Here is a 22835-nt window from a genome sequence, read left to right as displayed (position 1 = left end):
GTTAGAGCACTAACTGGAGACTATTTTTGCTGCTGTTAGTTTTTCATGTTTACAGGATACGAGGTCTGATCTGAAGTACACAAACATAGATGGAAATTTCCGTGTTGACATGAGTGGACTGTGGAATAGGTTCGTGTTTGGTTTCCTTCAGTTCAGGACCACAAACACAGAATACATAAATGTTGGTCCTACAAAAGAGAAAACTGAGGCAACACATTGTGACTTGCAAAATATGCTTGCAAGTATGCAAGCACAGGAGGAGGACTGAGTTTTATCATTAAAATGGATAGGTCCTCCCCAAGTAGAGAGCATATTAAGGGGGAAGAAAGCCACGATAGTTTTCAGACAGAACTTAAAACAAAAGATACTTGGTCTTTTATTGTTTTGGCATGTTCTCACTACTAAGACTTCTGGCTGTGCTTCCTCTAATTCCTCTCGCATTCTTGTTACCATTCTCCTGTTCTGCCTCATTCTCCTGTCCGTTATATGACCCTGCCTCCCCACTTACCAACTTTCTCATGTTAGTTCCACACTATATTTTCCTTTTAACATGTCTCTTCTTCATTATAAATAAGTGAATAAGTATATAAGTAGTTTGTATGTGTTAACAGTTGTATGCATATTATCACTATGACACTTTGATAATACTTCTGAGTGTATTTTTATAGTTTTATTATACTGTAATATTTTATATCTTTTTGGGGGGGTTGGGGTTTTTTGTTAGAATTGTGGCTGAGACAGAAATGAAACAGGAAATTTAAAAGTGAAATGTTTTGTTTGTTCACAAACAATATAGCCTTTATATTCGACAATATTAAAAATACAAAAGTATTCAAAATACAAAAGTGTATTCAAAAGACTAGCGAAGCAGTGGAAGATGCAGAGAATGGAAGGGGGCAAAAGGGGTCAAATTTTTTTTTTTTTTTTTAATTCTTCATTTAGCTATTGACAGTATCAAGGAGCTTTTATTTGGAGAAGGTGATAGAGAAGAAGAGTTCAGACAGCAGGAGTCACACTTCAAAATGTCTGCTCGTTTGCACTTCCTTTCTTCAGAAGATTAAATTTGGTTATTCCTGCACTCACAATCCTTCAAAAATGTACCCTCCATATAATGCACAAAAATGTTTTCTTATATGTTGTAAGGATTTTTTTCTCCAAATACTTTTCTCTTATTCTAGTGCATTTAGATTACTGCAAAAGAAAACCAGTAGTTAGTAATTTCTTTCGGACTGTTGAATAGTTGTATTAATACTAACAATGTTACAAAGAAAGGTCTCAGTTCACACTCAGTTTGACCTGTGAAAATGTTCCAGAGTATTTTTGTCAAGTGTCTGTGGGAATATTTCCCTGTAAACCTGTGAGGCTCATACAGTGATAGTGTGATATGTGATTAATATATCTAATTGGTTTTAAATACCAGGTCAGATAAATCAGTACTTCAGTGTCTGATTGTGTATGAACAATCTTGTTTCTGCTTTTTGGGTAAATGATCTTAATAGGATCTATAAGCAGAGACTTTTGAGACATTTGTTTTGAATCAAAACAATACTTTTTCATTGTTGCACACTTTTGCAACTCTGGATAGGCATGCAAGGAGAAGGACTTAATGAAGGCAGGTGCTGCTGTAATATTTCTAGATTCTCTGAGTATGAATAAGAAATACTGAAAATAATATAAAAGAAAACTGCTTTGAAAAATTTCCAGAACAATTTTTTTGGTTGTTCAGACCAGCATCTGAATTTTTGAAGTACTTTCTAAACTAAAGACTTTCTCAGAATCCTTTTTTTAAGAGTTATGCAGATCACCATGGTCATTTGCTTGCGTGTCTTATATTTATCTCTATTCTTTAGTCTGTTCTTTTGTCTTCTTTTAGATTATCAATTTTGCAGTGACTCTGTCATTGGCTGTGTTCATACATGATATAAATATTCAAGAACAATAACCATCACAGTCAAATTCCAGGTGAAGTGGTTGTAGCAGTTTAATACGGCAGTGGCTGTCGCATTGAAACTCACAGGCCTCCAGAAGGCCTGATTCTTGTTCTTAGGCTTGCTTCAATACTTCTAGAGAGGAGCTTTCTAAAACCAGAGAGAAGCCCTGACCATTCATTGACTGCACCCGGATATTCCACTGTCACCTGCGCACCATCCGCCCCAGGCACTGATGCTCTCTGTAGCTAGCACAGTGGGCCTGCAGGCAGTTAGCTGTAAGGCTAGTGGTTAAATTTGGTGGTTGTCTGTTACTGTTAGGGAACAGATTTGACTAAAAAAGCAATTACAAAATCCTGAATTATACATAGTGAAAATTTTGCTTGACTGAATTTTTTCTTATATTTCCTTTTCAAGGAAGGAATTAGACCTTCTATTTGTAGGACAAATTGGGAACTTAATGACAATTGGGTTTTCTGGACATTACTGTGTAAAAATACTGACTGTATACAGTGTCTATCAGCGTGACTATGAACCCCCATAGGTTAGCTTGTCTGTTTTGGTGTCGAGATAATGGAGCGCCTTTTTTCCCTGCTTCTTGAGAGTTCATTGAGGAACCCAGCTTCTGTCCATGAGGAAATCAGATACACGTCTTCAGTAAAAACCTTTTTCAATACCTCATACATTTATTTAATGCAAGTCTGCTTTATGTCTTCTGGGTGCCAAATTCCACCTGCATAATGTAATATAATTAATAAGTATCTCACATAGTCAGGATCTGTACAAGTTTGCTCAGAAAGCAAGAAATGTGTTTCTGGAATTTAACTTTCCTCTGGTCGGTGTCTGCTTTATTCAGATTTGGTAAAATACAGTACTTAAGAAAAATCATTTTACTGATGCTCTTTTACAGGTGCAACTTATGTTAAACAATATATCTATATATCAAAATAAATATCAATGTGTAATGTGTGGGCTTTTAAGATTGTGCATAATCAAAGACTAAATAAGCAGAATATAGTTAGTGTACATTTTACTGTCAGTTTTAATCTTCTTGGAGGCATACAGCTGTCTTCTGCCACAAATGACATATTCCCTCTTTTCCTAGTTCACTGCTGAGGGGTGATTGCCTCTGCTCAGATTCTATTTTTATTTGACCCGAAGCCAATTGCGTATATTCTCTCAGACAAAACTGGACCTGGCATGACTTCTCTTCTTTAAAGCTGCCCTGTTGAAATGATTGATATTTGCCAATGACTGTCATACTGAAAATTAAGTCCTGTTCTTGCTTGATTTTTATATTGGTTTCTCAAATTTAGTGTTGGCTTATAAACTAGACATTTTTATAATTTGAAAATGAAAGCCAATGAATGCTAGAGTCAGCCTTGCAGGCTAGGAGACATCTCAGTTTGTTCTTTGGACATGTACTCTTTCTTAGAGAAAGTTCAATGTCTTTGATATAACTGCTGTAAAATATGTAGGTCTTTCTGTGATTTTCCCACTCGTAAGTTTTGGTTTTCAAAAAGATCAAAAATAGAACAGAGGATGAAAGCCTGTCAGCCAAACCAGCACAGTCCAACTTCATATATTTAAGTCTGATTATAAGAAGCCGTTAGCTCAGGAAGCCTTGCTTGTCCAGCACTTATGATGTCCCTTGAGCAGTAGAAATGCTAATTAATGTTCACAGAGCTGAAACTGTTTAGCTTAATGGAGAGACTTCTTTTTATTTTTGTCTTATTTCTACTCTTCCAAACAGACAGAGATTTTCTTTCACATTAAAATAAATGTAGGCCAAAACCCCGCTGACATGATGATGAGACCAATTTAGCTGAGTACACAGACTAAAACATTAGTAGCATTAGATAAGAATTAAGATTATGCTCTAAGTTGAAATGCCCCTTCAGTGAAGACAAGCCCTAAGAGAAAGACATCAGAGAGCATAGGAAGCTTACTAGGGCAGAGACTAATATGAACGAAATTAAGTGAAAGGAATATGTAAGCTGTCAAGCTTCCTAGCTTGAGCTGTAATATACTGTAAAATAAATTTCCAAAAGAAATGGCAGAAGTAATGTTTTAGCCAGAAAATGTAAGACTGCATAACTATCTTGTTAGTTGATGGTCTTTGCAGTATATGTGTCTTTATGGTATAAATACTATAAATAATGTTCCTGCATGGGTTGCATGTGCCTGTAGATGATTGCTGCATCCAAATTCATAACGTTGTGGTCTTCCAAGTCAAAGCTGTGTTCAGTCTGTTTCCCATGCAGGGAGAGTGGCTCTTAGCAGCCATTCTAACACTGTGCCAAGTCTACTGTTTATAAATGGTATTTTCATGAGTTGTGACATTATTGCCCTATAGCTCATTAGCTTTAAATTACATTTATTAGAAACTATATAAATGAATTTTGACTTGTCCTTTCCCATGGATGCTCTCTGATCATTGTGTGTGAGAAATAAATCGACATCCATAGAAAATGGCTTTTGGGAAACAAGACTTGATACAGTGATTTGAGTTTTTGTTAGTGATGGCTGAATTGTAATTATAGTTTAGAGAGTTACCTATTAAAATTGGTAGCAACAGAATCACCAAACATGCTTTCAAATTACTGTATATTTTGGCTGAAAATTGTTGACTTCACATATGTATTACTTTCTTTTATCACCAAACCATGTGTATATGCTATCAAAAGTAAAATTTCAGCATTTTAAGAACTTGTTTAGACATTTCTAAACATGGATCCGTGCTTATGCAGATATGATAATCATTACTTTTTTCAGGACATTTTAATTTTAAGTGAAATCATAAGGTAAATTAATGTACTAAAATATATTTACTTTCTGTGTATTTAATAATTGTTATAAACATTTATGTCTTAAGTCTGTTCATTGTTGCATGCACACTAAAACCTCCTCTGCTTTACAAATGGCATGCCTACTTGTCTCGCCCCCTTCCCACCGCCACCTCAAACCTTACCATAGTAGCAGGAATTTCAAATCCATGTAGAAGAATAAGAAAGATTACTGTACTTGATGTGCCATTTGTATATTATTGCTTTAAAGAAGAAATGATTGTAGTGTACATAACACAGAATATATTTTTAAAGGAGATATTATTTGCACATTTTATCTTTGGTGCAATAAGAAATTATATCTTTCAAGCTCCTGAACAACCTTTCTCTTTTTTATAAAATATACTGTTAGGGAAGAAAGTATTTTACATTTATAGGCTGTCTGTTTACAAAACTTTTTTTTTTTTTTTAAGTCCTAGGCCACCAATTCCTCTCTCTCTCCTTCTATCAGAAGAAGAAGCAAGCATAGTAATTCAGTCCTTCTGGAGAGGTTATCGGGTAAGAGTAATCTAAAATTACTTTGCTTGATGTTGAAAACCGTAGGACTGTGAAGGCCCCAGGGAAAATCCTTACATAAATTTTAAGTAGGGGATACTATAAATAGCTGCTGAGACCTCCATGGTTCATTGGCTTTGGATGTTGCTCTGCCTTATGCCTAGTGACTACAATTTTTTCACAGGCATTTACGCTGATGTAATCTCACTGTTTTCCTCAACAACAGAAAATCTGCAGAAATTCGATTTTCAAAGGTACAATTAACACTGAACAATTTTTTTTTTAGTTGATCTTTGGCTAGCTGCTAAAGGATGAAGTGTTATTTTGCTTCATGCAGGGATATGTGAGTGAGTGTGGAGATGCACAAGGAGAATTGGTGAGGTCTGTTAAGAAATAAGAGCATACAGAAAAAAAAGGACAAAAAATTGAGACCAAGAACGAGACAGGAGATGTAGGAGAGGCATGAAGGCTGTTATTCAAGGAAAGGGAAAACAAAATGGCAAGCAGATGTTGCAAGCCATACTGTAATACAACACTAATGTAATATCCAGTTTAAGGGGGAAAAGCAAGGTGCATAAAAAAAATACGAAGAAAATTGGCTAATACTATTATTTTGGAGGGTAACAGCCATGCTAACCCTAGGGTATGAAATAAATTATTTTGAAAATCCTGAACAGATGCTGTCAAATATTTCTTTGAAAGGCTCTAACACCTTCACGCCTTGGAAAGAAATGGACTTGAAATTCCAGTGACTTTGGTGACAAAGAAATGTCTTTGACTGCTTTATCAAAATTTAAGCTTGTAAATAGCCTCCAGATATAGCAGTAATTTTGTTGAGATGGACAGTGAGACATCTGTCTGTACATCAGGTGTTCTTTAAATAACAATCAGTATAAAACACTCTCTGTTAAGTTCTTCTTTACTGCTTTTAACAAGCATCAATATATGAGTGGCTACTATAATGTGCCGTGCAGCCAAAGATGATGAAATACCTTGAAATGATCTTCTTGATGGATAGATTTTTGCGACGCTTTCTGCTTGTTCATTTTGCTTTATTTTTCTTTTTTTAAACAGAGATGGCATTGACACTAACAGTAATTAGCACTGACAATATCACTGCAGGCATCCTTACAGTGGAGTATTGCAAAGGCAACCATTATCCAATAACAGTTATGTTTGCTGAACAGTGCAAGGTTGCTCCGATACCTTGTGCTTCTGCCAAAGCTTCTGAAGGGCACTATCCTTCCTTGCTGTATATATTAACTTCAAAATTTTCACAGTAGTATTTATCATTCTAAACCAGTTCCCAGAAATGAGAGAGAAACTGTACCTATAAAAAGTAGGAGACATCAAAAATAATTCAGACTATAAAATTGGCTGTTACATGTTTTAGCTTATGAGAGTTGCAAGAACTTGAGTTTTTAAAAATTTAAATTTAAATAAAAATCAGAATATAAAATAAAAATCAGAATATAAAATAAAAATCGTTAGTAACAAGTTACTACATTGGGCAATGTGTTGTCCTTGGGCTTGCAAATTAAGAGAACACTAAGCTTAAATAGGATTTCATTGCATTAATGATAAAGTATATTATGAAAATTTACCAAAGAATTCAGATTATTTGCTTTTAAAATAAATAGCTCTGTCAGCTAACACTGATTTATTGTGGTAATAACTGAACACTTACAAATGATGCCCTTTTGCATTCTAAGGATATTATCGTGTCAGTATTTTAAAGTCTTTTCTGATGTTTTTCATTAAACCTTGTTTTATAATTCACAGAATTTGGAACTTTTAATCACTATTATTGAAATAAAAATTTACACATTGTGATAACATTGAATAATTGAACACAAGCACACATACATATTTTACATGGCACTGTGATAAAGGAACAGTGTACTTCATCATTGGTCTTCTCAAGATACACTTTAAAGGACATAAAATCACATGCCATAGGTACTTGTTTGAAAGATGGATGGAGAAGGATTCTGACACGCTGTTGGATTTCAGAAAAAGTAACAGGCTCAGAAACCTGGGCAGGATAGTTTTGTCTTTAAGAATGCTATCCCAAACGTGAACCTTGTAAGTTTTTTATTCTTAAACAATGTCATATAAAGTGTGAGAAACCACAGCAAGTTATTTTTCTCAGACACATCTTCTATGGACTCGGACCATTTCTGAGATATTTCGTTAACCATATTGAACTAGGGAGTAGAGTTTATCTAGTTATATAACTGACCGAGCATCGTGTCCTCTCATGATACTTCACTTGTTTCTGCCACATCGAGCTGTCTGAGTGTGCCAGTATCAAAAACACAGGGCAATCAGCAAAAATGGATCAGGCAGTAAAGACTTTTCTATGTAAAGGGAAAAAAAGCTACAGATATAGAATATTGAGAACTTTTTGATAATAAAGCATGATCAAAGCAGTACATTCATCCTTATCTGAAGCAAATTTCAGAAAAATACTTGTTTTGGTAGTAATAATTAATGGCTGCCATCAACAAAGTCCTTGCTACAATCTTTCATACAAAGACATTGATGAGTACTCTGAAAATTCTGTCAAGTTTAATCAAGAGTTAAATTCCAGAACAAACAGCAGTGGAAGGTACAACTGCTGAGTACTCTAAGGAGATCAGAAAGGAAGATGTCATCTTGAGGGCTCTCTTTGAGGGCAAGGAGGAGCACCCAAATAAGACTTGAGACAGCTCTGTCATCAGAATTCTTTCTCTTCGCTTCTCACCGTCCTCTTTTATTGAGGTTCCATTCATCTGTTGTGGGCCAAGGCACTATTCAGTATCTGACGAAAACCCTTGATTGGTAGGTATCAATCTTCCAGGCACTTTTCCAATAAAAGATTATATATTCCTTCACCCCTCTACTGCAGAATCTGTGCTTAGTACCATTTGTTTTACGGGGTCTTTTTAATCTTTACAATTTGCATAACTATTCTAGACTGAAGGGATTTTTCATTAATACAATTTCCTCTAATGTCTCTGGTCAAAGCTTTAGTGTTATCCTTCCACTGTTGTGCAGCATGTTCTTACCTAGTATTGAAAGCAGTTTGACTAAATCTTGTAATATCATGGAGTTTAAATTGGACAGCATTATGTAAATATTCAGTGCTATTTTATACATAAATATTGTTTGAGCAAAAGTTAAATCAGAATTGAAGCAGGTTTATCTTTATATCTTACAAAATGTTGTTGTGCTTTTGCTATCACATTTATATTCCTTTCCAGCAAGTTGTGGCTACTAGCAAAGGCTCAAACTCAGAAGGTCGCACGAATATTCGCTGTTATTTACAGCAAGTGTAGATTCAGTCCAAGTGACCTGGGTAAGAGTGAACTCTCACTGCAAAGTTAAGACCCCTTCAGTGCTTCAGGCATTGCTGATCTGCAGGAGAGACACATTGGTTGTTTGGACAAGACTCTTGACTCTTTGATTACTTGCCTGGAAATTTTGCTGCTGAGTCATGGCTTTTTAATCATGGTAGAATTGCACTCTGATTACAAAATAGACTACTTTCTGTGAAATTATCACAACTATGCTAAATTATAATCTGTTAAGCATATTTGGAACATGTTGATAGTATTTTGTTAAGTTCCTGTTACCTGTTTTACTGCAGGTGGCGTATCTGTGTTCCTTTTCTTTCACTTTTCTAAAAAATCACTTTGTTCTGGGAGCTCATGTTCACTGCTTGGATTTAATGTTGGACTTTGGAGTATTTGAGTCTGTCTGACTATGCCTTTATCTCAGAATCCTATATTTTGCTATGTGTTTCACTATACTTTCACGGTTTTATTTATCTAGGGAGAGTATACAGAATCTACTATACTTGCCTTTTATCTTTTAACTGTTAAGAGTTATTGTCTTCATTTTCAGTATACGGAGATCACTGTGGCCCTGTCACAGGCCAAAACACAGGTCCTACATAGCTGCAGTTGTAAATGGACACTTCATTTTTTCAAAAATTTTATATTTAGACATAGAGGCAGTAATTTCTCTATCTTCCTGCCTCTTTTCTGTTACTGTCATTTATATGTCCCATAAGCATTCCCTTAACCCTTTCCTGTGCAGATAAACTGACTCCATGTAATAGGGAATTATGGGTTTTATAAAAGCATACATGACAGTATAAAAGAAAAAAAAAGTCTCTTGCAAGCCTAAAGAAACTATCCCATGTTTGGGATTATATTTTATTTTTGGAAATAGTATTTGATGGATTTAATAGAAAATGGTTTTGATTTTTTTGTATAGCTGAAAAGAAGATGACTAGTAACAGTAACTTTTTTTTTTTTAATTTTTAAAATTTCATACCAACCTTGTAAGAACTTCTTATTACTTTTATGGAAGATAATACAGAACTATATTAGTATAATGGGATATTATTAGAGGCCTAAGAGGTATCTGATGTCAAGTCACTGAGTAAAAGTCTTGACTGTCTTTATTGATCATGTGACCTTGTATTGTATTTCTGCTCTGCCAGTGTACTATCTGAAATATAGCAAGTTATCTTCTCCTAAGTGGATTGAAAAGTGCTGTGGGAGTTCAGCTACTGTATATGGCATTCTTAGCTGCACCACAAAGGAGAAATTCTGGGTGGAAAGAATACTTTTGATAAATAATTTATATTATTTTCTTTAAGGTTTTTTGTTGTTTGTTTTTTTTTAACTAGTGGAAAACTAAGTCCTGCTCTTTTGCTCAGGGAAGTGGGAGAAAGCCAGAGTGTAATGGAGTAGAGTGATAGAGTTCAAATCACAGAGCAAACTCATTTCCATATCATGTAAGAATAAAATAAATATAAGAGATTTTCTAGAAAACTAAGTAGTTGACTTCCTGAAAACAAAAATGTGTCCAGGAGAAACCAAGCTTATTGCTGCTTGTTTCTACCGTGTTATTCAACTTCAGCCTGAATTACTAGGACATTAAGTCCTAAAACATAATGACATTTTATATATGTAACATTTAGAAAAAACAGAAACTGCATTTTTAATAATTCTATTATAGTTTGAATATGACTCTACCAGAATAATCACTTACCAATGTCTAAACCAATACTAGTATGTCACCTTCCCACTATTGTCAGAAGGACAGTATCTGTTCTGGATTTTTGCTCTAGCACTGGAGGTAGTAATTGTGTGAATGCCAAGGTAGACAACTGGCAACACACTGCTAATTAATCAAATCCTGCTTAGAACAAGTTTAAGTAGCAGAGTGGTAAAAGCTGTTGATGCAAAGCTAGCTCTTTCTTATATTGGTAGGATCTACACCAGTACAAAAGCAATAATAGAAGAATTCAACTTAAATCTTAAATGGAGTCAAGGCCTGTGACTATTGTCATTTTATGTGGAAGCAGAATTACGCCCTTCATAGGAGTGATTGACTGACAAAGAATAGATATCATGTAATGCATTCCAATTACTTTAAATAACAGATTAATGGCTCTCCTGTTTGTGAAAATTGTATGGCTGGGATTGTCAGTAAGCCTATTTGCAGCTGATAGCAGGTGTGAATCAGTTGGCTGGAATAAATTTCCTGCTGTATGACCCTTCATGCTCCTCTTCTGCTCTATTATGTTGGTCAGTGGGTTGGGTTTATAGTGTTGTGGTTTTCTAAAGGCACTAATACCCTTCAGCATAATGCTTTAAATTTTAATTAACTCAAAGAATAAGCGTCTCACTGCAATCACATTCTCAGGAGTCCTTGGTAATCAAAATGATCCCCTAATTGGCATACTTATGTTTTCAATGGGGTTTTTATCTCTGTATAAGTTGAAAACTGTAAACCTCTGGGATTGTGCTTTTATATCAGGCCCAGCAAAAAGGATGGATGTCGCGTATTTGCCCAGCCACAGCCCCATGAAAAAAATTGTATCATCATCTTGGGTAACTTGAACATATATAATTTTAGTTGCATTTTCTGTTTTCCCTTTCCCAGGTCCGCTGTGATAGTGAAATACAAGAGCTACGTCAGTGGCAAAAGCTGTTGAGAGAGGACAAAAACATTATTAAGAGAGTAAAAGAATTCTGGACTAAGCAGGAAGCCAAAGGTAAGTGAATTAAATTGTGTATTTTAATTTTTTTTTTTTTTACATTGTGTTGAATTTTTATACTTTGGGTTGTATTAAAAAATAGGACACGCAGTAGGACACTAATCCCGAGTGAGAAGAGAAGGTAATGTCTGGTGGAAATGCCTGGCTGTTTCTTTACAGTCACTACTTACTCTAAGTTAGTTGCCTGTATAGCTGAAAGTGGCAATGAAAAATACAGTACAGGGCCAAAACTCAATAATTTCAGAGGACTATGACAATGTGCTGGCACAGTATTCCCTAGGGCAGGATCAGACCTCTACCAGCTACGCAACATGTAAATACTGATTTTTACCAGTCGGGTTGTAGTACAGTTTTTCTGAACTGTGGGATTTCTATCTGGTAAATGTTCCACTGGCATGTTCCTGTAGTTACTTATAGCAGAAGTTGGCCTGTACAGTTCTAAAAAAAGAAAACAAACCCAAACAACCCAATATAATTACCAGGGGAAATGAGGCCAGATTGCCTTAAGAACCGACACTGTAATATGTTTCCTTTTTGCCCTGATTCTGGACAAGGCTTTACTGACAGAGCCAAAGTTATCATTCACTTACTCCGGCACAGTGGTGTAATTACGATTATTCGCCCAGCCTCTTTGTCTATTAATGCAGGAGAATTCACTAGCTCCTCAACCAGTCTACATTTTATCAGCCTCTGTAGGCTGGACTCAAACGTGATACACGTAGGGATGTGAACTACACACCAACAGATGGAGGTGAGAAGAGGTCGTTCAGCTATGGTGTTCATGTGTTGAAGAGAGGGAAAATTATGTTGTACCGGTCACCATTGTGTGGTCCTTCAGTGTGATGGCACTGTCGCAGATGTGTTCTCAGATGGCCGATCTTTGCCGTGAACTACATAAGAGCATTCAGGGTGCAGTTTCACGCAGTCAATTGGATGAAACTGGGAGCTGCCAAAAGGGTTGATCCTACTCTGTAGCTCTTGCATCAGTTATAGTGATTGTGTAACTGCACCATGGGTTTGGATCAGTGAGGGGTTTTGGTATGGGGCAGGTTAGTTTTCCACAACGTTGTTGCTACATGATTGCTGTATCTAACACAAAGGAGAAAGTGAACTGGGGAGAGAGAGGGATAATGACTGCCAGCAGCTCACAGCTTGGTTAAATTGAGCAGAATATGAGATGGTATTCTCATACCTGGTTACTGTTCATGGCTGAGGAAGTGCCAGTCTCCAGGTGATTGGCAGGAGTTAAAAGCCAGGGGCAAGTCATGGCTTAGACGTCTTCAGCTCAGTACACAAAAGAACATCTGTTGATGCCCTCATTCTGAGCCTGCTTTTTGTGGGACTTCACTGGGAAAGGAAAGACTTACATTTGAATCCCTGCAGGGTGAGAGAGTTTAGAATCAGTTTTCTGTGAAAGGCTTTAAAATGCTGAGTCCTGGTCAGTTAGATAACTACTATCCAGAAAAATCTACAGCTCTGGATTTCAAGTGACAGAAAATTGCTGATGTGCAATCTGGAATTAGGCAGCTTAATGGGAGGCCTCTGTCCTTTGTGTTGCCTAATGACCTAGGCAGCTTTTGACTCAGCATTGAATATTTGTGGGTCACCATTTGGAGCTCTTTCTCTTTGCTGCCTCTATAGACCATGCCATTGTTTCATTGGTTCACCTTCAGGTGCCCAATTTCTACACATTTAAAGTCTAAGATGAGACACTGAATATGTCCTGCTGGGTCTTCACTCAAATGTTTTTTTCTTTCCTTATTCTCTATGCAACTTAACTGTTCTTTTTAATTAAATGGAGTTATTGTACTCATGCACAGATACAAAATAGGGTGTTCTGGAATTAAGTGTTTGACATCCTCACAGTATGCTTTATTTTAGAAACTACAGTAAGAATGTCCATACATAAAGAGTACTTATTAACATCACTGCTGGAGCAGTCGGAGCTGCTTGTAAGTGACTAGAGCCTTGCAATTCTTCAATAACTGTAGTCATGAAATCTTTTGTGGCTATTGTTAATTTCCAAACCGTCCTGCTTTTTAATACATGATACAACTAAAACTTCCCTATGAAACATTTTAATTATAAAATAGTTCATGCTCTGTAAATGTCAAAGGAATTAACAGCAGTCAGGTCATTAACCTGATGCACTGCAATTATTCTTTCACTTTTTATTGTGCATCAATTCTGTCTATCATTAGTTACAAGCAGATCAGGCTAAAAGGATGGCATGAAAGTTCCACACATTTCCCTTTCTGCTTGGAATCTTCTTTTGAAATTTTTGCCTAAAGGTGAAAGGAGCTTCTCCTTTTACATGTGTGAAAGGAGAAATCTGTTATTAGTAATGATCATTATAACAACTGGGATTACAAAATAGTCCCTTGTTTTCAGTTTTCCTTATTTTGATGTTTTTTCCTTCACACACAAAAAATTAAATAGGCACTTGGGGCTAATAATAACATTTTAAACAAATGCTAGACTCTTTCTTGTGTGAAATCCCAGCACTACCAGATGGGCTACTTTTTATGATACTGGCAAACACAAAGTTACAAATTGCTAAGTTCTCCATGTTTTCAAGCTCCCCCACTGGCAAATCTTTGATTCCCTAAACGTCTTTTCTATTATTTCCTATTTGTACTTGCATATCTGTTGGATAGCATTAATTTTTAGGACATGTAGTCAGGGTAATGTTGCAGTTATGCTGTGTTAAGTTTGCTCTCAAGCGTTCTGAAGTGTATGCAGAACACCAACTAATTCTGCAATCAGAATTTGATGAGTAGGTATTTCCACTGGGTATTTTCTAATGAACAGAGTGTTCAGTAGTTATACTATAAATCTTTCCAATAAATATCTTAATACATGGTGCTATTGTAACACAATTTCTCCTCTATTCTGTGAAGTGGAACAGTATTTGAATCTGCTCTCACTGCCTTTATATTGCAGTTTTAATCTACAAAAGATCACGTTTTATTTACCAACCCATGCAATTGCCTAAGGGATATTTTATAGCTGCAAAGAATTCATTCTGAGGAGCAAAATCATACATCACAGCAGGGAAAAACTGTGTTTATATGTATGTATATATATGGGGTGTTTGCATGCAGTAAGTGAAGTAGAATTCTTAGCTTTAGTAGCTTAGAGCTAGAAGATTAAACAAAGCAGTAACTAGTAACAGTGTACAAAAATGATGAAAAATAAAATCCATGAGACATAAGTTGTCTTCCAGCGGACTTGACTGATATGTAAAGAAAACTTTGGCAGAGCAACCAAGGTTTTCTTCAAGTCTTTGTGGGATTTCATAGCCTATTTACTATGGTTTATTAAGAGTTTGTATGGAGAAAAAAAAAGTAGGCTTTTTTTTTTTTTTAAGAAGACATAAATAGATCTGGTTTTGAAGATCTGAAAACAGTGGATTCAAATTTACTATGATACAATTAATCTCATTATAAATTTAAAAAATAAAAGCCAAATCCTTCTCTTTGTAATACATGATTAATTCTGTCAGTGTTAATTGTTGAAAAATTGCATTCCTGAAGGTGATGATAGAAGTTGACCTAGCAGGCTTGCTAATTCATTTTGAATGATTGCAGTTTAATGTTTGTGTTTTGGACTCTGTTTTCAATTTGTTAGCATTTACATCATCTCATCAAGGCATGTTTTTTCACATGTTCCATTGTCCATGATACCAGTAAGAGTTAAAAACGCATACGTTTCCCTCTTATTTCTAAGAAATAAACCTATATATTTACAACATACCACTGTGAAAAAGGATGTATATGATATTAGATGATTATACAGCCATAGTTTACAGTCTTCATGCATGTAAAATCTTAAAGGTGAAAATTACCACTGCATTTTCAGAGGACAAGAAACCATTTTCAAAATGTTGCAACTAAGAAAAGTAGGGGCTAACGGTGGAGTGGACTGTGTCATCTGGCAGTTGAATTGATTCAAAAAACTCCTGTCTCTGAAGAAATTTAACCTTTCCATAAACTATATTTATGTTGTTTTGGAGAGTAATGTAGTGATAAGATTTCCTTTGCTTTCTTTGCCAGTTGTTTCAAAAGGAAAAACAAATTTCCTTTTAATCACTTTCATAGAGCTTTCCTGTCATCAAATCAATTATTTTAGGACTCTAGGACACACAGCTGTTTCACCACTTCAAAGAAAGTTGTAAAATTGCCCCTTTTCAATTTTTTTTGTAAACCAGTGAAAGTTCATCTTGCTTATATCACATTAGCTTTCAATATTATCACATTGTTTCTGTAATTCCTTAACTGAGCTCTGCTAAGTTAATTTAAGAGTATCCATACATAAAATAGCCTTGGGCCCCAGGCAGATGGCTATTTGGAAACAGCTGTACTAGTTTGAGAAGTTACTGTCCAGGGGTTTTCATTATCCATCTCAGCTGTGATGCCATAATTAATTTTGTTAGTGCTCCAGCTGCTCTTATTTCTGCTATTATTATTCTGCTGGTTTTTAATGTCGTTAAACCTTATTTCATTGTAAAGTCAGCAAGGAGAGTTTAAACTGCTTTTACCAGTGATTCAGTCTAACCCAGCTGATTTTCCACTGAAGTGGATTGTAAGCACTCATACAATAATGAATAGCACAACGCAACTACTTCTTAACCTTGTCTTTCTGTGCATTTGGTTTAACTGAATTAATTAATTCAGTTAATTCAATTAATCCCCTTTAATTAAACCACTGAGCTCTTCACATCAAGCAGGACAAAGCGTTTATTGTAACTAAGACCGCAAATGTCACAAATAAGCATTAAGATTCATGATCAAAAGAAAAACTTTTTAAATAGATACAGCAATTTATTACCGAGTTAACTACATTAAGAATAACAATGAAGTATCTCTTAAATTTGTATATGACTCTAACCCTGTTTATTAGACGCTGTAAACAGTGTTGAATCTAACTGTAGGGGATGAATGGTGAGCTGCCAAATAGCTTTTAGAAAATGCTGACTCGAGCAGTAATGTGATTCTATTGACACTACTAGAAAGATCAGCATACCTTCCATGAAAATATCAGCCAAAGACTCAGTTAATGTGAACTAACAGTCAGATTCTGCTTTGTTGTGGTTTTCAGGACAATGCTATATATACCTTATTTTATGGGTATGTTTTAGGCAAAGAGGTATAGTTTTATGAAAGTATGTTTGTATAATCTTGACCAGTGTGATATTTAAAAAAGATATTAAAAGGAAGTTAGAAATCTAAACTGATTGTAAGTAACAAATCCAAAGGCATGCTTAATTTATTTTTCTGGTTTCAGAAAGTGTGTTAAAACATGTTCATTATTATTGAAACAAATAGTGAAGTTTTAGTTTTCATTACAACATAACCAGAACGAAACACTTTTGGGTTTTTTTTTCAAGTAGGGACCAAAAGTATGATTTTTACGGGACAGCTAAGGTGATCCAACAACTTCCCCATTAAAAAGGCAGTCCTGTCCTTCCTCAACCAAGGTCTCTACCATCCTTTCCTTTTCTCGGCTCTAGCAGGCATGGCTTGATGGCGAGTTGGTTCAGCTGGCAGATCTGACAAAGACCTGCTCTTCAGTTCTGTTTTGCTGCCCCTCGGGTTAGTTTTCTGCTGGATCAGCCTGATAAACTGATTTGCCGGGTAATGACACAATCCTTACATCCAATATAAGGGAAATGGTGCAACAGTAATAGAGGGAAGGAAAACTGCCCATTTGTGATGGCCGCTCACTTTTAGATCAGCTAATCTGTCATGTGAAACCATACCCTACATGGTATGTCTGCTTGATTTGGTAGGCCAGGGTATAATGTAGTCTCATATAAACCACTGATTCTCCCCCTGCTTCACAGCATGTTTAAAGCATCTCTTTTTTTTTTCTTTGTTTGTAATTCTTTATTCTTCTTTCACTATGTCTTTTATACTATTTATTACTAGTTTTGAAAAGTGTTCAGGGATAGAAAGTGTGAAAACTTTGCATGAAAATTACTTTATAAATTAATAGCATCTTGCAGGACTGTTGACCTCTTTAATGCATATGCCTGCTAAATTTCTTTTTGAGTGCAAATAAAAAGGTGTGTTTCTTTTAGCCTTTACCTAAGATCATAAAGCTACAGCATTCTTAGCTGACATTTTGTTTGCTATACTGCTCCACTGCTGTAACATTACATTCCACAAAATGATCTATATTTAAGGTGTGATAGTCCTTACTCTTAACAGTTTCTACTTTCAGACTGAAAATGTAGAGAGAAGCATAGCACTCAAGACTCAGTTTAGTGGCTCACAGCTTTAGACTTGCAGGGAGAAAGAGAATTCTCCTCAATATAGCACAGCTGATGGGATAAATTTGTTCCAGAATATTTCACAGGATTTTTAAAAAATATTACCTTCTACAGAAAATACGGCTAATAAAAAACCAACCTCCAGAGGATGTGAGTGAATAGCAGATGAGCTGGGGCTTTTCTTTCCTTTTTTTTTTTTTTTTTTTTTTTGGGGGGGGGAGATGGTGTCCTTTCTGATTTTATTATTCCGATTTGCTGAAATTACTTTAATGTAAATGTATTTAAATATGTAAATAAAAAATATTTAATGTAAATGTAATTTAAAACTTAATAACCTGCATGTTATTTGAGATTATGTTTGGCAGGATGTGACACAGTGGCACACACGTAGCAAGACCTGCTTTTGGTTTCATGAGGTTGATGATCTACCATGAGATTGTCTGTTTAGGAGAACTTCTTTTCCCAGCATGCATTTACCTAGGGCTGTCCATATTAATTTCGTCAATATCTGCAGCCTAAAATATCCATTTGAAACTGGACATAATTTGCTGCATCTTCTTCTTTTCTAGCTGGTATCCCACATAGCTCCAGTCGTATTTTTGCTTTAATGTTTCCAAGAAGAAATAGGCCTTTGCTTTTTGGTTAATGACCTCGTCATTTTGATTTGTGCCTCCGTGCAGTGGACAAACCCCATCTAGTCGTGATTCTGAGCAGTGCGTTATGCAGGTGCAGTACTGATGAGACATCAGTGGAAATGAAAAAGTATCTGCCCTATAATGAAAGGAATTTGAAAATACTTGAACTTTTTAATGAAAATACCTAAATCTTCGTTCATCACTTACAAAACGCTCTACTGACACTGTCTGTTACAATGGTTATTTCTCTGCTGGTGTGCTGTTGGAAAGACAATTGGTTGTGTATACACTGTCCAGTACATTCAGCTATTTTATTTCCTAAGGGCTTTCTTTTCTTCTTCTTACCTGCATATAATTTGTAAAATTTTATTTTCAAAAAGCATTGTTCTTAGGGAAAATAGTAAAAGAAATAAATATTCCTGGTTTTATGGCAAAACCAATTGTGATCCTATTAGCTCGCGGTTCCTACAGATCAACCGTAGCCTTGGTTTTGCAAGGTATTTCTGTAACAGTGAATGTACACAGTGTGTGGAAAATCTAGTTAAACCAAACTGAGACAGAAAGTAATCTTCACAGCAGGTGGGGGGGTTGATTTCCAGATACAGGAGGGAATATTCCTTTACATTCCATTTAATTTTCAAGCTGTATTTCTCCTTTGGCAGTAGAAGTTATTACTCACCTATGCTGAGAGATTTTAAAAATACTACTTTCATAGAAAGAATCTTTTCCGTTGGGAAGATGCAGCCAGCAACATGCTGAAGAACTCAAAATGTAGGTGTTCTGTCACTGGAAAATCCTTGAAAATATGAATGAGATTGCAGATAAAGGGGAGAACAGGCTGCATATTTTAGGAGCGCTAGAGCAGGAACAGATGCATACTGTCAAGAAGCAAGGAAATGCAGTCAATTGCTCCTTATACAGCTCTGATATGTCTCGACCTGAATTATGAGGAAGGATTCAAAAGCTAAATATGCTTACCAAGTTAAGTTGAACAGGGGAAGTCTAGTCTGCATACTTTTGAAGGATGGCTGTGTGTAATCATATCAAAGTAAATAATCATATCACATCAAAGCAGAATGACTTGAGGAACGGAAAAATGTTAAATTCAGTACCCAGAAAAAAATGGCTACACTGTGAAACTTCTTGGAATTCATTCCATAAACAAATAAACATATGAGTATAGTCATGTGCTCTAATGGATCCTTATTAATGGGGCCATAAATGAAGTTACAATCTCATGCATGTTTGCAGGACTGAGTAGTTTCCCAAGGAAAATATTGAAAAGGGGATATATATAAATGGGACGTCTTACACTAAGCTTAAAAAAAATATTTAAAATGTACTGTAGGCAATAATGCTGGATTAGGAAAAGACACAGTCTGAATAGCTAATGGGTTTCTTAAAGACTGCACCTCTGTGGTTTATTTAGGAAAATTCAGCTCAGTAAACTGTAAGGAATTCATCAGTTTTATGTGAGAGTTTCTTTCTTTTTTTTTTTTTTTTTTCCCATTTTCACCAAGGGTGGTTGAAATGTAGTCATGTTTTAGGAAGATTTTAAACAAAATAATTTGTTTCTAATTTCATCTGCCCTCCTTTTATTGTAGCTGTAATTCTTTAATTAATCTCATTATGTAGCTCTTGTAAGTGGTGACCTCCCCATATTCCATAGTTCTACACTTTTAATATAGCTGTCATATTATATAACGTATATATGTATGTACACATATATGTTAAGATCTGACATGTTGAAGGTATTTCCTCAAATCGTTTTGTTTCAAACTGAGCCATATAAACAGGTTTAAAGTGGAAGGCTACTTGCTGTCAGTATGACACTGCAATTAAAAGAATTTGACTCTGCTTTTAAACATTGTTGTATGTACAGGTATTCGGTTGTTTCTTTCTGAAAACAAAAGTGCTGCAGTCAAAATGGTTTAAAATGGGTTCATATATGTGATTGCTTTTGATTTAAAAGCACATGTATAAGGTTTCAGTTACACAAAAGACTTCAAAATTTCTTTAAAAAAAAAAAAAAGAAAATCCAAGAACAAAGCAGTGCCGATAGCTGAGTATGTGGTGGTTTTCATCAAGCCTAATTCAAGATGCTTGAGATGTTTCTGGAAGTTTAATCTTGGCACTAACAGCTGAGAATGTAGTGATAAAAGTCATAAGACTCATGATGCAGATTCCACTTTATTGGTCCACACCCCGGACTCACACGTCTTTGAAAAGTTACAAAGATTACAGTAACATTTAATTTCTGAAACTACGTTAGGAATGTTTGGAAAAAAAGGAAAGATGATCATTTAGATAAGCTACAAAATACATGATCTTCTGAACTGTGCTTACACAGGCACAGCAGTGTATCTGCTAGCACAAGTCTGAACTAATCCTGCAGTACCAAAGCTGTATTTTTACCCATCACTCTGCAGTTGTTAGTAATGATTTGTAATGGAAAAAAGACAATTGCAATTTGGCGATTTTTCTGTGATTATATAAACATAAATATTTTTGTTTATTTTTCTGTTTTAAAGGAGAGGAGAAATTCTTCATGGGTTTTGCAATCTTTTTTTTTTTCTTTTTCTTCTTCTAACATTTTTCAAGATAATAGTGAAAAAAAGGGAGCATTTTTATTGAAAATTCTGTTGGTGTTTTTTGTTAGTCATTTAGATATGCAAAACCAAAATTTCAATTTATAACTATGAGATGCGTTAAAAGCCTGGAGAAAAGGCTGTCACCAGTTAAAAAGTAAAACCTCCAAATAGTCCTGCAGCAAAACTAGACTTGAGACTCTTTCGGTTCAAAAAAAGGGGGCAGGGAAGGAAAGACCACGAACTGTTAGTGGAGTCTTAAAATATGATTCAGAGATTAGCAAAGAAGCGGGTGACAGATTGCGGAACATGCAAACTGCTTGGCCCAGACTTCCCTTTAAACCCAGACTGCAGTATTAGTCACTTGGACGTCTTTTTTGATGTAACTGTCCTTTTTTTTTTTTTTTACCTGATCATTTGTTTTAGTCTGTGTAAGAGTTTAGATTTGGTGACTTTACAGAACCTATCATATTTTGCAAGTAAGAAACGTTTCAGAAATAAGAGGGGCTAATGGGTGTAAATGCAGTTTTCATGAAGCTCCCTGGCAAATCTGGCATTCCTGTTTTCTGCCCACGTTGGCTTCTGCCTGTAAATCCCAAAATGCTTTTTCCTAGAGACCTGCCACTCTGGAATGATTTCTCTCCATTTCTGGTCAGTTCTTTCTATTTTCACCATTCTCTTTTTCTATCTTGACTATTTCCATGGAAAAAAACTGCGTTAATCAGATGCACTGAAGATGCGCTGGTTGCCTTCATTCTGGATTTTTCTCTCAGTCCAGGGTTGTCTTCCCTAAACTGTTGTATCTCTGTGGCTGTCTCTTCATGAATCTCGGGTCACTGAATCATTTGGAGGACACTTGGATAATCAGTAGCAATGCAGTCTCCAGTATATCTAATTCTGTGTAGTTTGTTCTCTCCTAAACTCAGGTGTTCATCTAGTCTAATGCTTGTACCTTCCAATATTTCTTTTCTCTTTGTACACTTTGAACTGTAAAAATGCCAGCCAGATATATCCAAATGAATTCTTAATCTTTCTGTCAAAATATTAGGAAAGCATGGTGCATTGCACAAACATATTCTGCTAAAGATCTTTCAGCCCTTTTTTCCTGTCTCCATTACTGGATATTGGTGTTGGGAGTCTCCTCTATGTCAGTTCTTGCTTCCCTAACCTCATCCTAAGTGAATTAAAAAATGCCCTGAAATTGTTTGTTCTCTAAAGTCATGGAGGCAAGACTAAGCATTTTACAAACTCTGTTGCTGATTTGGAGAATTAGGTTTGTCCTGTCACTTTTATATATCCATTTTGCAGAAGCCTCTTCTGATGAGTGATCCTCTGACAGTTCCATTTCAGATTCATGAGTAGCAGGAATGTCTATGGGCATAATTTCCAGTTTATTATTTGTTTGTTTGTTTAATACATCTCTCTTCAATACATCATTTTCCTATCACTAGTGACTGAAGATTTCCTGAAGTGTAAGGTTTCACTAATAATTGCGTACATGCTGACTTCCAATAGTAAGAGGCTAAAATTATACATACTTTAAAAAGAACTGTCTCTTTAAAAGTCAGGTCTTATTTCAGAAAGATTGCTGGTGGCTCCAATTTCATATTCAGGCTTCTTTGGCATTTCATTGGGAGGCTAGGGTGAAACTCCTTTCTATATATATATTTTACTCTAAGCCCCTGCTAATAAGTTATTCCAATAGATTTTCTTTAATGGATTTTCATCTTCTTATAATCTGAGTCTATGGTATTTTTCATTACTGTTTTCAACTGTTTAAATTACTAAATGTAATTCGCATAGTTCTTATGATTTAAACAAAATAAAGCATGTGGGTGTATAAACCTTTCATAAGCTACTGTCACAAACCAGTTGTATCATACAGTAGTGTATAAAGTAGGTCATAGTTTGCTCACTGCCATGCTGAATCAACCAGGTCTCAAACCAGAACGTCAGTCCTGTGCATTAAGATGAGGGAAAATTGTGTCTGTTATCCAAAATAGATGGTAAA

The 22835-nt window shown here is 35.5% G+C and overlaps 1 protein-coding gene across 1 annotated transcript in view; it reads left to right on the top strand.

Moving 5' to 3' along the window:
- The window catches only part of IQCK (IQ motif containing K), a 42503-nt gene that overhangs the window by 16326 nt on the left and 3342 nt on the right, over positions 1-22835 (top strand). The window contains exons 7-8 of the mRNA XM_050906295.1: positions 5188-5272; positions 11213-11324. Coding sequence (XP_050762252.1) covers positions 5188-5272; positions 11213-11324 — 197 coding nt within the window. The remainder of the gene's footprint in view (positions 1-5187; positions 5273-11212; positions 11325-22835) is intronic.

This window comes from Gymnogyps californianus, chromosome 15 (assembly GCF_018139145.2).
Source record: "Gymnogyps californianus isolate 813 chromosome 15, ASM1813914v2, whole genome shotgun sequence".
Taxonomy (NCBI): Eukaryota; Metazoa; Chordata; class Aves; order Accipitriformes; family Cathartidae; genus Gymnogyps; species Gymnogyps californianus.
The sequence above is the reverse complement of the archived record's forward strand: the minus strand, read 5'-3'. Positions and strand labels throughout refer to the sequence as shown.